This window comes from Scyliorhinus torazame, chromosome 10, assembly GCF_047496885.1.
Source record: "Scyliorhinus torazame isolate Kashiwa2021f chromosome 10, sScyTor2.1, whole genome shotgun sequence".
Classification (NCBI taxonomy): domain Eukaryota; kingdom Metazoa; phylum Chordata; class Chondrichthyes; order Carcharhiniformes; family Scyliorhinidae; genus Scyliorhinus; species Scyliorhinus torazame.
This window is the reverse complement of record NC_092716.1, coordinates 186887961-186901204: the sequence shown is the minus strand read 5'-3', so window position 1 is coordinate 186901204 and position 13244 is coordinate 186887961. Positions and strand designations below refer to the sequence as shown.

The 13244-nt window shown below is 48.8% G+C and overlaps 1 protein-coding gene across 5 annotated transcripts in view; it reads left to right on the top strand.

The window, feature by feature from the left end:
• Window positions 1-13244, top strand: part of LOC140384436 (ras association domain-containing protein 8-like) — a 165153-nt gene that overhangs the window by 124719 nt on the left and 27190 nt on the right. For 2 of the 5 annotated variants that reach the window (XM_072466136.1, XM_072466135.1), the window contains exons 2-3: window positions 10789-10816; window positions 11889-12044. In XM_072466136.1, coding sequence (XP_072322237.1) covers window positions 11918-12044 — 127 coding nt within the window. In that variant the 5' untranslated portion in view covers window positions 10789-10816; window positions 11889-11917. Of the gene's footprint in view, window positions 1-6257; window positions 6276-10788; window positions 10817-11888; window positions 12045-13244 lie in introns of those variants that run through there. The other 3 variants (XM_072466138.1, XM_072466134.1, XM_072466137.1) reach the window with 2 other exon arrangements.

Sequence of the window (13244 nt, the reverse complement as noted above, 5' to 3'; positions counted from 1 at the left end):
CCTAACCTGCACGTCTTTGATTTTGGCGGGGGGGGGGGGGGGGGGGGGGGGGGGGTGATGCCCAAGCAGACACGGGGAGAATGTGCAAACTCCACACGGACAGTGACCCAGGGCCAGAATCGAACCTGGGTCCTCAGCGCCATAGGCAGCAGTGCTAACCATTGTACACCGTGCCGCCCTGCGATTTCCATTTTATAGCACCATTAACAAACCCAGGATATCCCAAAATGCTATATTCATAACCAATGGGGCAGCACGATAGCACAAGTGGCTAGCACTGTGGCTTCTCAGCGACAGGGTCCCAGGTTCGATTCCCTGTTGGGTCACTGTCTGTGCGGAGTCTGCACGTTCTCCCCGTGTCTGCGTGGGTTTCCTCCGGGTGCTCCGATTTCCTCCCACAGTCCAAAGACGTGCAGGTTAGGTGGATTGGCCGCGCTAAATTGCCCTTAGTGACAAAAAAGGTTAGGAGGGATCATTGGGTTACGGGGATAGGGTGGAAGTGAGGGCTTAAGTGGGTCGGTGCAGACTCGATGGGCCGAATGGCCTCCTTCTGCACTGTATGTTCTATGTTCAATGAAGTACTTTTGCAGCGTTGATGTATATCTCCTATACCCAATTTATTTTTCCTGAAACTAACTGGAAATGATGATGGAAGAGACTCTGCTTCCCTTACTATGTTTTTCAGCTACTCTCTTGCTTTGGGATATTTTGTACTTTGCCTTAGACATTGTGCAGATTAGGTTTGCGGCCAATCCTGAGCCAGCCCAGTGTTTACAAGGCTGAATTCAGCTTCCCAATGACCAGCCAGCACACATCCACAAACCAAAGAAACCACTTTCAACATGTGTTCAAATGCACAATGGCAACCATTTCCCTACACTTCTGACAATAGATCACCAACCTGAAACGTGTGTTTGATGACCGCTTTCGAACTCTCAGATTCTGACTTGGGGCGAGAGCGATGCTTACTGAGCCAGGGGGCGGGATTCTCCCACTCGGCAGCAGAGTGTCCACGCCGTTGGAAACAACTTCGCGTTTCACGACGGCGTGAACGGGCCGCAGGGAGTACCGATTCTGGCCCCTACAAGGGGCCTGCACGGCGCTGGAGCGGTTCACGCCACTCCAGCCTCCCATCCCGGCGCAAATTGTGCGCCGCGGGATCTGCTCATGCGCAGTGGCACTGGTGCCAACCCGCGCATGTGCGGTAGCCTCTCTCAACGCGCCGGCCCTGACGCAACATGGCACAGGAGTTCAGGGGCCGGCGCGGAAGAAAATAGGCCCGGGGAGCAAGAGGCCGGCCCGCCGATTGGTGGGCCCCGATCGCGGGCCAGGCCCCATCGGAGGCCCCCTCTTCCCCCCCCCCCCCCTCCCCCACAGGCCGCCCCTCGACCCTGCGCGCAGAGTTCCCACACGACTGTGACCAGGTGTGGACGGCGCCGGCGGGACTCTGCCCTTTTAGAGCGGCCGCTCGGCCCATCCGGGCCGGAGAATCGGCAGCCAGGCCGCGTACAGCGGCCCGTGACCGGCGCCGTGCCAAATGCGCGATTCTCCGCGCCGGCGTCAGGGTGGCATGGCCCAGTTGTGGGGATTCTCTGGCCCGCCCCGGGCTGGGAGAATCCCGCCCAGGAGTTATTTTTTTCTTTGTTCGTTCATGGGACGTGGGTGTGGCAGGCTGGGCCAACGTTTACTGCCCATCCCCAATTGCCCTTGAGGGGGCAGTTAAGAGTCGATCATGTTGCTGTGGATCTGGAGTCACATGTAGGCCGGACCACGTGAGGACTGCAGATTTCCTTTCCGAAAGGACATTAGTCAACCAGATGGGTTTTTACAACAAGCAACAATGGTTTCATGGTTATCATTAGATTTCTTAATTCCAGATTTTTAATGAATTCAAATTTCACCATCTGCAGTGTGGGATTTGAACCTGGATCCCCAGAGCATTACTCTGGATCTCTGGTCCATTAGTCCAGGGAAAATACCACTATGCCACCGCCTCTCTGGGACCAATGGGAACTCCCGGTCTGGCTCTGGGGTTGGTATTTCAGGCCCCCCTAACTGCTCATAACTGCTTCTCCAAAGTCCATTGCCGCTACATGACTAGAGCTGCAGTTATCTGTTCTGGTTGCCCTCCCACCTTCCACCCTCCTTGTGCTTCAGTTCAACCAAAGCTCTGCGGCCCACGTCCAAACATACACCCAAATCTTATTCACCCATCACCCCTTTTGCTCACTGACATACATTGGCCTCGATTCCAACATTCTTATTGTGTTTGTAAATCTGTCCATGGCTTCACTCCTCCTTGGATCAGGCTTTGTGTTTGGGGCTGAGATCCCGATGTCGGGATCAAATAGGGGAACTCAACACTGCACCACCATGTCGGAGTGGTCACTGATTAGCCAGTTAGTGGCCAGAGAATGTGCCCGATCTCCAATTATTGATAGCAGGCAGACTCTCAAAGTTGGAGAACCAATAGGTGGCCACAGCAGTGACCAGTAGGCCAAAATAGCTGGGGCGGGGGGAGAGAAATTTCATGTAAGTTTGCCTGGAGTGCTGCTACACCATCGCCAGCCTGCCCTGCCATTGGGAGGCTGTATCTGGCAGCATCCCTATGCAGGTGGCTTGCAGACCAGTGGAAAAATTTAGCCCCTGTTCCATGGCCATTATTGGCCATTTAATTATCTTAATCAGCAGCATTCCATTCCATTTGTGGGCAGGTAATTGTCCTGCTCCTGATCCAGCCTCCGGAAAAATGGCTCGGAGACAGAATGCTGCACGCTGGTTGGTGGTGCCAAATTACGTGTTTGTCCTTGATCTCACTCCAGAAACCTGGATGAAAATCACAATCCCATCCCTGTAACCTCCTCCAGCCTTACAACCCTCTGAGATATCTTCACTTCTCTCAATTGGAGCTTCTCCAATTTTAATCACTTCACCACTGACGGCTGGGCCTTGCAACCTAAGGCCGAAACTCATTCCCCCTCCACCTCTTTTTCCTCCTTTAAGATGCTCCTTGAGACCAATCTCTGACAACGCTTTTGGTCACCTATCCTAACGCGTCCTTACGACGTTTTATTCTGTTAAAGGCGCCATGCAAGTACAAGTTGTTTTTGCTGCCAAACCTGATAAACCCGCAATCAGTTAAACAAACAGACACAATGGGAAACTCGTCACTAACTCTCAGGGCAGCTAGCGATGAGAAGCAAATGGCATGTTGCCTGCACCCTCTGAACAGAAGTACGTTAGTCAACAGCAGTCAGAATTCTGGCCCTCGCTCAATGGTAGTGAACTGTCCTTTGCTGTTCCACACACACTGTGACTGCCGGTGGATTTGCAGCTTTTAGTCTTACCCCATTAATCAGTCACCATTTAGAGGACCGTGCAACCTCTCGAACTAAATGTGTTTGCAGCCAGCATTGAAAAGCAGAGTGAGGCAAATGGGCCCCCTCTCATTGTGTGGGACATACGGTGGATTTAGAGAAACTCTGTCCATGCGACAGTGATGTGGCAGCTATCTGAGCGATGCTAATCTAATGGAGGGATGGCTCTAGATTTCACCAGCGCTGAAGGAGCTCTTTGTGTTACCGTCAGCCAACAGCTCTGGACTGAGGCCAACTCCCTGTGCAGCTGAACTGCTCCTGTTAACACTGCAGATACAAGAAGCAACAATAGCACAGGGCTGGTCAAGTTGTCCTCACTCGCATAATAAAAGCAAAATATTGCGGATGCCAGTAATCCAAAATGAAAACGTAAAATGTTGGAAAAGCTCAGCAGGCCTCTCAGTAACTGGAGAGAGAAGAGGAGTTAACGTTCTGGAGAACGGGCAGGACAGTAGAGGTGAGGCCATGATGAGATCAGCCATGATCGTATTGAATGGTGGAGCAGGCCTCGAGAGGCTAAATTGCCTCCTCCTGCTCCTGATTCTTATGTTCTAAGAGAGAACTATTCGGTCTAATTCCTCCTTGGAGTTTTTGGCCTGTAGGTAAAAAATACCTCGAGCATAAATCTGATGTTCTTGATTAATACGGGGATTTCTTGATTAATATGGGGATCAGGGGTTATGGGGAGAAGGCAGGGGAATGGGGATGAGGAACATATAATAATAATAATCTTTATTGTCACAAGTAGGCTTACATTAACACTGCAATGACGTTACTGTGAAAAGACCCTAGTCGCCACATTCCAGCGCCTGTTCGGGTACACGGAGGGAGAATTCAGAATGTCCAATAAATTGTGTGAGGAAACCGGAGCACCCGGGGGAAACCCACGCAGATACAGGGAGAACGTGCAGACTCCGCACAGACAGTGACCCAAGCCAGGAATCAAATCTGGGACCCGGTGCTGTGAAGCAACAGTGCCAACTGAATGGCAGAGCAGACTCGATGGGCCAAATGGCCTAATTCGGCTCCCATATATTATGCTCTTGTGGTTTCCAGTCTGTACGACTGAAGAAGAATCATACGGACCCGACATGTTAACTCCGTTTCCCTCTCCAAAGATGCCAGATCTGCTGAGCTTTTCCAGCATTCCAGAAAGCTTCTGGGGCGATTTCCAGCCCATGTTCACCATCAGAGAGAACGGTTCCATGCCCCCCCTCACCAGTGAAGTCACGAGGTTCATGCCCATGAAGGGCAAGAACCTAATTTTATTGTCATTAACCACCCTGCCACATGAGCACATGATTACCCCTGCACTGAATATTCAAACCTTGCCGAAGTGACAGCAAGGTTAAGTATAACTTGGAGGGGGAGTGGGGGAGTGGGTTGGTGAACATGTCCGGCCAGTGCCTTGGCACTGCCAGGTTGTTTGAATGTATTCCTGGGGCTTTCCTCAAAGTGATCTCCCACCTCCAACTGCTCTGTCCCCACATGCCTGCCATTGATCACCTGACGTGACCATCCTGGTGTTGGCCCACCCATAAGCTTCCTAAATTGGTTTCCCCACACACCCATCCTTGTCCCCCGTTGCTAGGTCCTGAAATTGGTCATCTAACTCTGCTGTCATCACAATGACCCACACCCCAGGGTCAATCATTGGTCACTGACCCTGTCCTCACAACCATTTGCGAAACAAACTGTTCATTAGCCAATTGAATGTCAGTCAAACAGCCTTTGATCCTGTCGTAACTATTTTTATAACTAATAAGCAGAAGTGTTCATTTGTTGAAACACCCCAAATGATTTCTCCCCCTCCTGGTTTGGTCTGCACTGTTTCTGAGATTAATCTTCCAGTCCTGAATTCTCCAGGCTAATCCTGGAGGGTTGGCAACCCCGACATCCCGTGTTTTGTGCAAACAATACAGGTCACATGGACACAGTCGAACAGGGTTTAAGCTTCCAACGTGCGGCAGTCCAACTGGGTCATGCAAACATTGCCTTAAATGGGCTCCACAGCCAACAAAATGTAGAAAGAAAGTCATGATTGTAAAAAGGCCAGTCCCAGCTGCCTTGTTAGAACGTAGTCTCGGGCTACAAACACCAAGCTCAAACTCTCACTGTCCCGGGAATCCGAGAAGGTGAATGTTCCCAGTGAATTATCCACTGTGTTGACACATGGAATCAAACTGATGTCACAACACCAGGCACTCCGGTGCAGTACTGAGAAGCATTCAATGTCATTAACACTCTGCCTCAGCTTCCAGCTCTGAGCTGGTTTACTGGGATCTCTTCTAACCCATAACAAACAAGCAATTAATTGGAATTGTGGCTCCGTTGTGCTGAAAGAGCTATCAAATTAGTCCTGCTCCCGCACTCTTTCCACATTGCACTGCAAAATCTTCCTCTTCAAATATTTATCCAGTTCCCTCCTGAAAGTTTCTATCTGTTTCCACAGTGTGTTCTAGATCACAACAGCTTAAAAAAATCTTATCTCCCCCTGGATTTTGTCAATCAATAATCTGAAGTGGCTTTTTTTAATGGAGTGGGTTTGACACCTCCTGTTACTCCCACTAACTAGTAATCCTGGTGCCTTTCACTTTCTGCTTCTCATTAGTTGTCCAGTTGTGCATTCGTGACAAGGAGTGGATTGCAGATGAGAATTTCCCTTGGATTGTTGGGTTAAAAGTGATTCCCAAGATGGGGAAGGTCTTCCTGATATGAGCCTGGGGATGCGTGATGACTGACATGAGGCAATATACACGTCTCCAGTTAGGGGAACATGGTTGTGATTGTACAGTTGTATAAAAGAAAATTACTGCGGATGCTGGAATCTGAAATAAAAACAGAAAATGCTGGAAAATCTCAGCAGGTCTGCACAGCACCTGTGGAGCAAGAACAGAGGTAACGTTTTGAATCTGGATGCTTTTGGCAAGATAATAATAATCTTTATTTTGCCACAAGTAGGCTTACATTAACACTGCAATGAAGTTACTGTAAAAATCCCCTAGTCGTCACATTCCGGCGCCTGTTCGAGTACACAGAGGTAGAACTCAGAATGTCCAATTCACCTAACAGCTCGTCTTTCGGAACTTATGGGAGGAAACTGGAGCACCTGGAGGAAACCCACGCAGACACGTGGAGAACGTGCAGACGCACAGACTGTGACCCATGCCAGGAATCGAACCTGGGACCCTGGCGCTGTGAAGCAATAGTGCTAACCACTGTGCTACCGTGCCGCCCATAAAGCCATCCAGACTCTAAATGTTAGCTCTGTTCTCTCTCCACAGATGCTGTCAGACCTGCTGAGATTTTCCAGTATTTTCTCGTATTAAATAATGTTAGTTGCAGGTATTTGAGTGCAATTTCACAGAACCTCCTTCCACTTCCTTCAGTTCATTGTCAGGCTGTGAGAGCCACAGCCTTGGGACATCACCTATTGCCCAGAGGAGATGGCAGTGAGCCTTCTTATTGAACTGCTGGTACAGGTTGATACAACTGAATGTTGTACTCAGACATTTCACAGGCCAGTTAAGAGTATCTTTTTTGAAAAAAATATACTTTATCTAGAAACTATCTGAAAGAACATTACAGACATTTCAAGATGGACATCACACACAGTGCAATAATATTCAGGTTCTCTACATACATCATGTTGCACTCTGAGATGTTTCAATACTGTCAAAGAAACATTAGACATCTCAAAATGGTCATTACAAATAGTGCAAAGGTGTTTAAATTGTCTACATAAATCGGGTTGTACCCTGAGGATGTTCCATACAATTGTGATACATGTAATTCACTTTATGCATTCAATGTGAGTCAAACAGCCCGACGGGGTTCTATACAGTTTCACTCCCCTCAGTTCACAATGGATGAAAGGTCTTAGACAGCAACCTTCCTCCATTGCGCCTCTGCAGCAACTGCCCCAAGCTTTAGTACATCCCTCAGCACTCAGTCCTGGGCTTTGGAATGTGCCGGTCTGCAACACTTGGTCAGGGACAATTCTTGTCTTTCGGGCGGACCAAAGAGCGTCTTTCACCAAGCCGATGATGCTCTGGCGACAGCTGATGTTTGTCTCGGTGTGCGTGCCTGGGAACAGCCGGCAAAGCACAGAGTCCTGTATCACAGAGTTGCTTGGGATGAACCGCAACAAAAAGCACCTCATCTCTCTCCAAACCCTCTTTGCAAAGGCACATTCCACATGGCGGTGAACAACAGTCTCTTCCCCATCTCAGCCGCCAGGAGAACAACGTGTGGTTGGGGTGAGACTCTGGTGGTGTTGGAAGGATCTGATGGGAAAGGCCTTCCTCACTACTGTCATGATATCCATATTAACATATCATGGTGCAATCACACACACACACTGATGGACAGGTAGATGGACCAACCAACACACACACAACATCACAGCCAATCACCAGTGAGAGCACACGCACCATAAAACAGGGAACACCACAGTTCCCGCTCATTCTACCAGGAGATAGCTCAGAGCACAAAGCTCACAGCGTGCCACTCAGACATAGACCATGTGCTGAGTGCCTCACTAAGATAGTGCTAGGGCTAGGTCCACAGGTTAGCTGGTGAAGTACGAATCACAGCCAGAAGTTAATAGTTATTATTGTACAGAATAATAAAACAGAGTTGCACCATCTACAACCGTGTTGGTTCATTTGTGTATCGGAACACCCAACACGACAACTACCAGCCAAGCCAGGTTCTGGTGCATAGGTTTGAAAATTCTGGTGATGTGGCATTCTGCCAAATGACCTTGACAGTTTGCTCAGGGAACCATCCAACAGGATCTATCCTCTCCTTTTCCCACAGGCCTCGATGATATTACAGGTAGACCACTGCCTGATGGACTTGAGGTAAAAGGTGTTCCTCTGCATGATCATTTCCGCGAGGGACAGGTGGTACTACACGGTCCAACTACTTGGAGCGTTCCACAGCAGCGTGGCCAGACCCATCCTTTACAACTCTGTGGACGGGTAGAACCCTGGCACGTAATGGCACTTGGTATTTGTGTACTGAGCACCTACACAAAGCTTGGTGCAGCCGAACACAAAGGTGGTCATCACGATGAGGATGATGTTGGGCACATTTGTTCCCCTATACTTATTTAAATAAATTTAAAGTACCCGATTAATTTTATTTCCAAATAAGGGCCAATTAAGTGTGGCCAATCCACCTACTCTGCACATGTTTGGGTTGTGGGGGTGAGACCCATGCAATCACGGGGAGAATGTGCAAACTCCACATGGACAGTGACCCGGGGCTGGGATAGGACCCGGGTCCTCTGCGCCATGAGGCAGCAGTGCTAACCACTGTGCCACCGTGCCACTCACTTTAGATTTGTACATGTTGGCCCTTTGAACATGGTCCATTTTTGACCTGCAGATAAAACGGAAAATTGTTTGGGTTCTCACCACAGCAAGGAGTGAGAAATGGGCCAGACGTGCGCCATGTACAGCGACACCAAGAATGCCTCACACCTGATGACCAGGTTCTTACCTGCAATGGAGAGGGAGCGTCACTCCTCATGCTGGGATTTTGGTTCATTATACCTACTCACTCCTTCCGGTTTCTATCGCATGCCCTGGCCCCTCCGAACCATATCCCCAGCACTTTCAGGCTATCTAACCTGACAGTGAAGGGGACAAGGAATTGGTCAGCCCAGTTCCCAAAGAACACGACCTCGCTCTTGCCGTGATTTAGGTTGGCACCTGAGGTCCGAAATCAGGGCATACTGTATTGTCTGAACAGACCCACTGTGCCCAAAGTTTCCCATTGTAACCATTACTGCTAATGTCAGGGAGCGATCACTCAATGAATGGGTTTGGTTTGATCAAATAAAGATATTGGGCTGGATTCTCCGTTGGCGGGATTCGCCGTTGCGTCAGCAGCGCACCCATGCCCAGGGATTTTCCAACCGCGTAGGGATGCCCACAATGGGAAACCCCATTGGCCGGCTGGCGGGACAGAGAATTTCGCGTATTGTTCTGTCTTGTAGCTCCTGGAAGTTTGAAACAATTGAAGGAGAGTCTGTTAAATTGCACTAAAACAAGTGGAATATGCTTCCTAAATCATATTGGAAGAGTATAACAATATAACAGATGTCATTGATGTAAATCTACAAAACATACAACACAGTTTTTTAAATTCTTTGATGGGATGTGGACTTTGTTGGCCAGGCCAGCATTTGCTACCCATCCCTAATTGCCCGTGAGACGGTGGAGCTGAGTTGTCTACTTGAACCACTGCAGTTCACATGTTGTAGGTACACCCACAGAGTTATTAGGGAGGGAGTTCCAAGATTTTGACCCAGTAACACTGCAGGATCAGCGATTATCTGTACATTTGGAATATTGTGAGCAGTTTTGGGCCCCGTATCTAAGGAAGGATGTGCTGGGCTTGGAGGGGGTCCAGAGGAGGTTCACAAGAATGATCCGTGGAATGAAGGCCGTCATATTAAGAGCGGTTGAGGACTCGATCTGTACACAATGCAGTTTAGAAGGATGAGGAGGGATCTCATTTAACCGTACAGAATAATGATGGGCCTAGGTAGAGTGGAGGTGGAGAAGATGTTTCCACTAGTGGGAGAGTCTAGAACCCGAGGACACAGCCTCAGACTGAAGGGACAATCCTTTAAAACTGAGATGAAGGGGAATTTCTTCAGCCATAGGGTGGTGAATCTGTGAACTCTTTGCCACAGAACGCTGTGGAGGCCAAACCACTGAGTATCTTTAAGACAGAGATAGATAGGTTCTTGATTAAGAAGTCAGGGGTTACGGGGAGAAGGCAGGAGAATGGGATGAGAAACATATCAGCCGTGATCGAAAGGCAGAGCAGACCCAATGCGCCGAATGGCCTAATTCTGCTCATATATCTTATGGTCTTATCTAAATTAGGATGGTGTGTGTCGGAGGGTCGGGGGCGGGGGTGCGTGGGCCGGTCTTGCAGGTGGTGGTGGTGTTTCCATGCATCTGCTATCCTTGTCCCTCTAGGTGCCAGAGGTCCTGGGCGGGATTCTCTGTTGCGCCGGCAGCGCACCCACACCTGGGGATTTCTTGATGGCGTGGGGCTGCCCACAATGGGAAACCCCATTGGCCGGCTGGCGAGAATGAGAATCTCGCTGCCGGTGAGGATGCGCAGGCGGGTTGGAGAATCGCGCCCCTATATTTGGAAGGTGGTGACAAAGGAGGATTGGCAAGTTGCTGCAGTGCATCTTCTGTACGGTACACACTGCTTACATTTCACAGCAGTGGTGGAGGGATTGAATGTTTGAGCTGATAGATGGAGTGTTCATCAAGTAGACTGCTTTGACCTGCATAATGCCAAGCGTCTTTAATGTATTGGAGCTGCACTCATCCATGCATGTGGAAGTTATTGCATTATTCTGACTTATGTCTTGCAGATGGTGGACAGGCTTTGGGACATCAAGGGTGAGCTACCTGCTGCAGAATTCCCAGTCTCTGACTTGCTCCTGTAGCCACAGCATTTATATGGATGGCCCAGTTCAGTTTCTGATCAATGGATAACTTTCACCGTATTTCTCATATGGGGAGGAACAGTCAGTGCTGATATTCACTGCAGTGTTACAAATCAAAGTTCTGGCATGAGGTTAATATGGCTCTGCACTGGGTCAGAAATGCAGAGAGAGCTGCACTGTCAGAGGGACAGTACTGAGAGAACTCAGCAATGTGTAAAGGGTAGTACTGAGGGAGTGCAGCATTGTTGGGGAGGTAGTATTGAGGGATCACCGCACTGTCTTTCAGATAAGACATTAAAGCGAACCACCTACCATTTTAGGTGGACGCCAGGGCAGTATTTCAAAGAACATGAAAGTTCTCTCCAATGTCCTTGGTCAATAATAATCCCTCAGCCAAAATCACTGAAAAAATGAATTCCCGTACCAGCCTCCCCGAACAGGCGCTGGAATGTGGCGACTAGGGGCTTTTCACAGTAACTTCATTTGAAGCCTACTTGTGACAATAGGCGATTTTCATTTCATTTCAATTGCCTGATCCTGATCACATCACTCTGCAGCAGCCAGTTGCTGCTATTCCTGTAAAAGGTTTTGGGTTATCCTGAGGTCTCGGGTGCTATGGAAATGCAAGTCCGTATTTTATTTGGGATCTTGGAATGAGGACAGGATTATGCTTTGTGACAATGCCTCCCATCCCGGAACGGTGACAGATCTTTGATCAAGATTTTGATCAGATTAACCTCGTATCTCATGTGGCTCGGTGGCATACTTTGCTTAAAAATGTTCTTGTAAAATGTCATGGGATGTTTTATTATTTTAAAGACATTTTATTGATATATATTCATTTTGTAATCCATTCTGACACACTAGACCAATGAGGAGACAGAGGCCTGTGGCTCCACACACCAGCCAGCCTTTGGGAAGAGGAAGACCGAGCATTACATTAAGGAGGAAAATGTTATGTGGCTATGTTTAATGTAATTATTTTATCCTGTATGTTGAAATGGGACATGGTCTCTCTGTTTCAGAGCTGTCTCCGCACTGACCGGGTCACTCGATGCCAGGAACTAGCTGCACAGTGATGGAACTAAAGGTTTGGGTGGATGGAGTCCAGCGTGTCGTGTGTGGAGTCACTGAGGAGACTACCTGTCAGGAGGTGGTGATCGCACTAGCACAGGCCATAGGTAAGTGCCAGGACTTATTGGGATGGAACAGGTCTGGGGCCTGGGGATGGGGGGGGGGGGGGGGGGTGAGGTGAGCTTTGAGTCAGACGGAAGGGGCCATAGGATGGAGAGATGTTAGAACGTTCAAGGCTGAAATCGGTCAGGGGTCAGTGTGTGAGGTCACAGGTTGAGACATGGATCAAGAAGGGTGTAGTGTGGGGTCAAGGGGTCAGACCGAGGTTCAGGAAGAGTGTAGTGAGCGATGGGCAGCAATCGCTCACTGTGAAAACTAGCACCTTGGGCATCCCTGATTTTAATTGCTCCACCATTGACGGCCATACCTTCAGCTGCCTGGTTTCTAAGCTCTGGAATTCCCTCCCTGAACCACTCTGCCTCTCTCTGATATAGTTCCATGTCAAAATTTGTTTGACAACACCTCTGGGGAGCACCATGGGGCATTTTACTATGTTAAAGATGCAAACTAAAGGCACACCATTGTTTCTATTGGGTATTACTTCAGGTACTTCTTGTTACCACATCAGTTGGAAAAACAGACCATTACCTAAAGTAGAAACACAAAATGCAGGAAAGACTTAGCGAGTCTGGCAGCATCGGTGGAGAGAGAAACAGAGTTAGCATTTCAATTCTGTATGACTCGTCTTCAGTCGTACGGACTGGAAATGTTAACACTTGTTTCTCTGTAAACAGATGCTGCCAGACCGGCTGAGCTTTTCCAGCACTTTCTGTTTTTATTTCAGATTTCAGCATCTGCGGTATTTTGCCTTTATATCAGACCATTACCTAATATGGTGTGAATCCTTTCCATTTTAAAAGGGCTGTGTGGAGGGAAAATTCCTTACATCTGTGGTGGGGGGTTTGGGTGAGAGGGTGGGGTTTGAATGGAATGTGGGACAGAGGCCGGTAGCTTCACCCACTCGCACACTCTCAGACTCTTCTCCTCACTCATGGAGAGATAGATACATCATCACTCCGCAATTCAGTATTAGAACTCTGGATTAGTTTAAAAATCAGGCACTTTGACGATTCCCATTGGACGTCCGTTTAACTTTGGTTCGAGACCAGCCAGCTGAAGGCATATCAATAGTGGACCTATTAAAATCACAGAGGTTCACGAGGCTAGATCGCAGAGGGTTGTGGAACTGGAAGAGGCTGCAGAGATAGCGAGGGGCGAGGCCGTGGATGAGTAAATGTTAGGCCTGT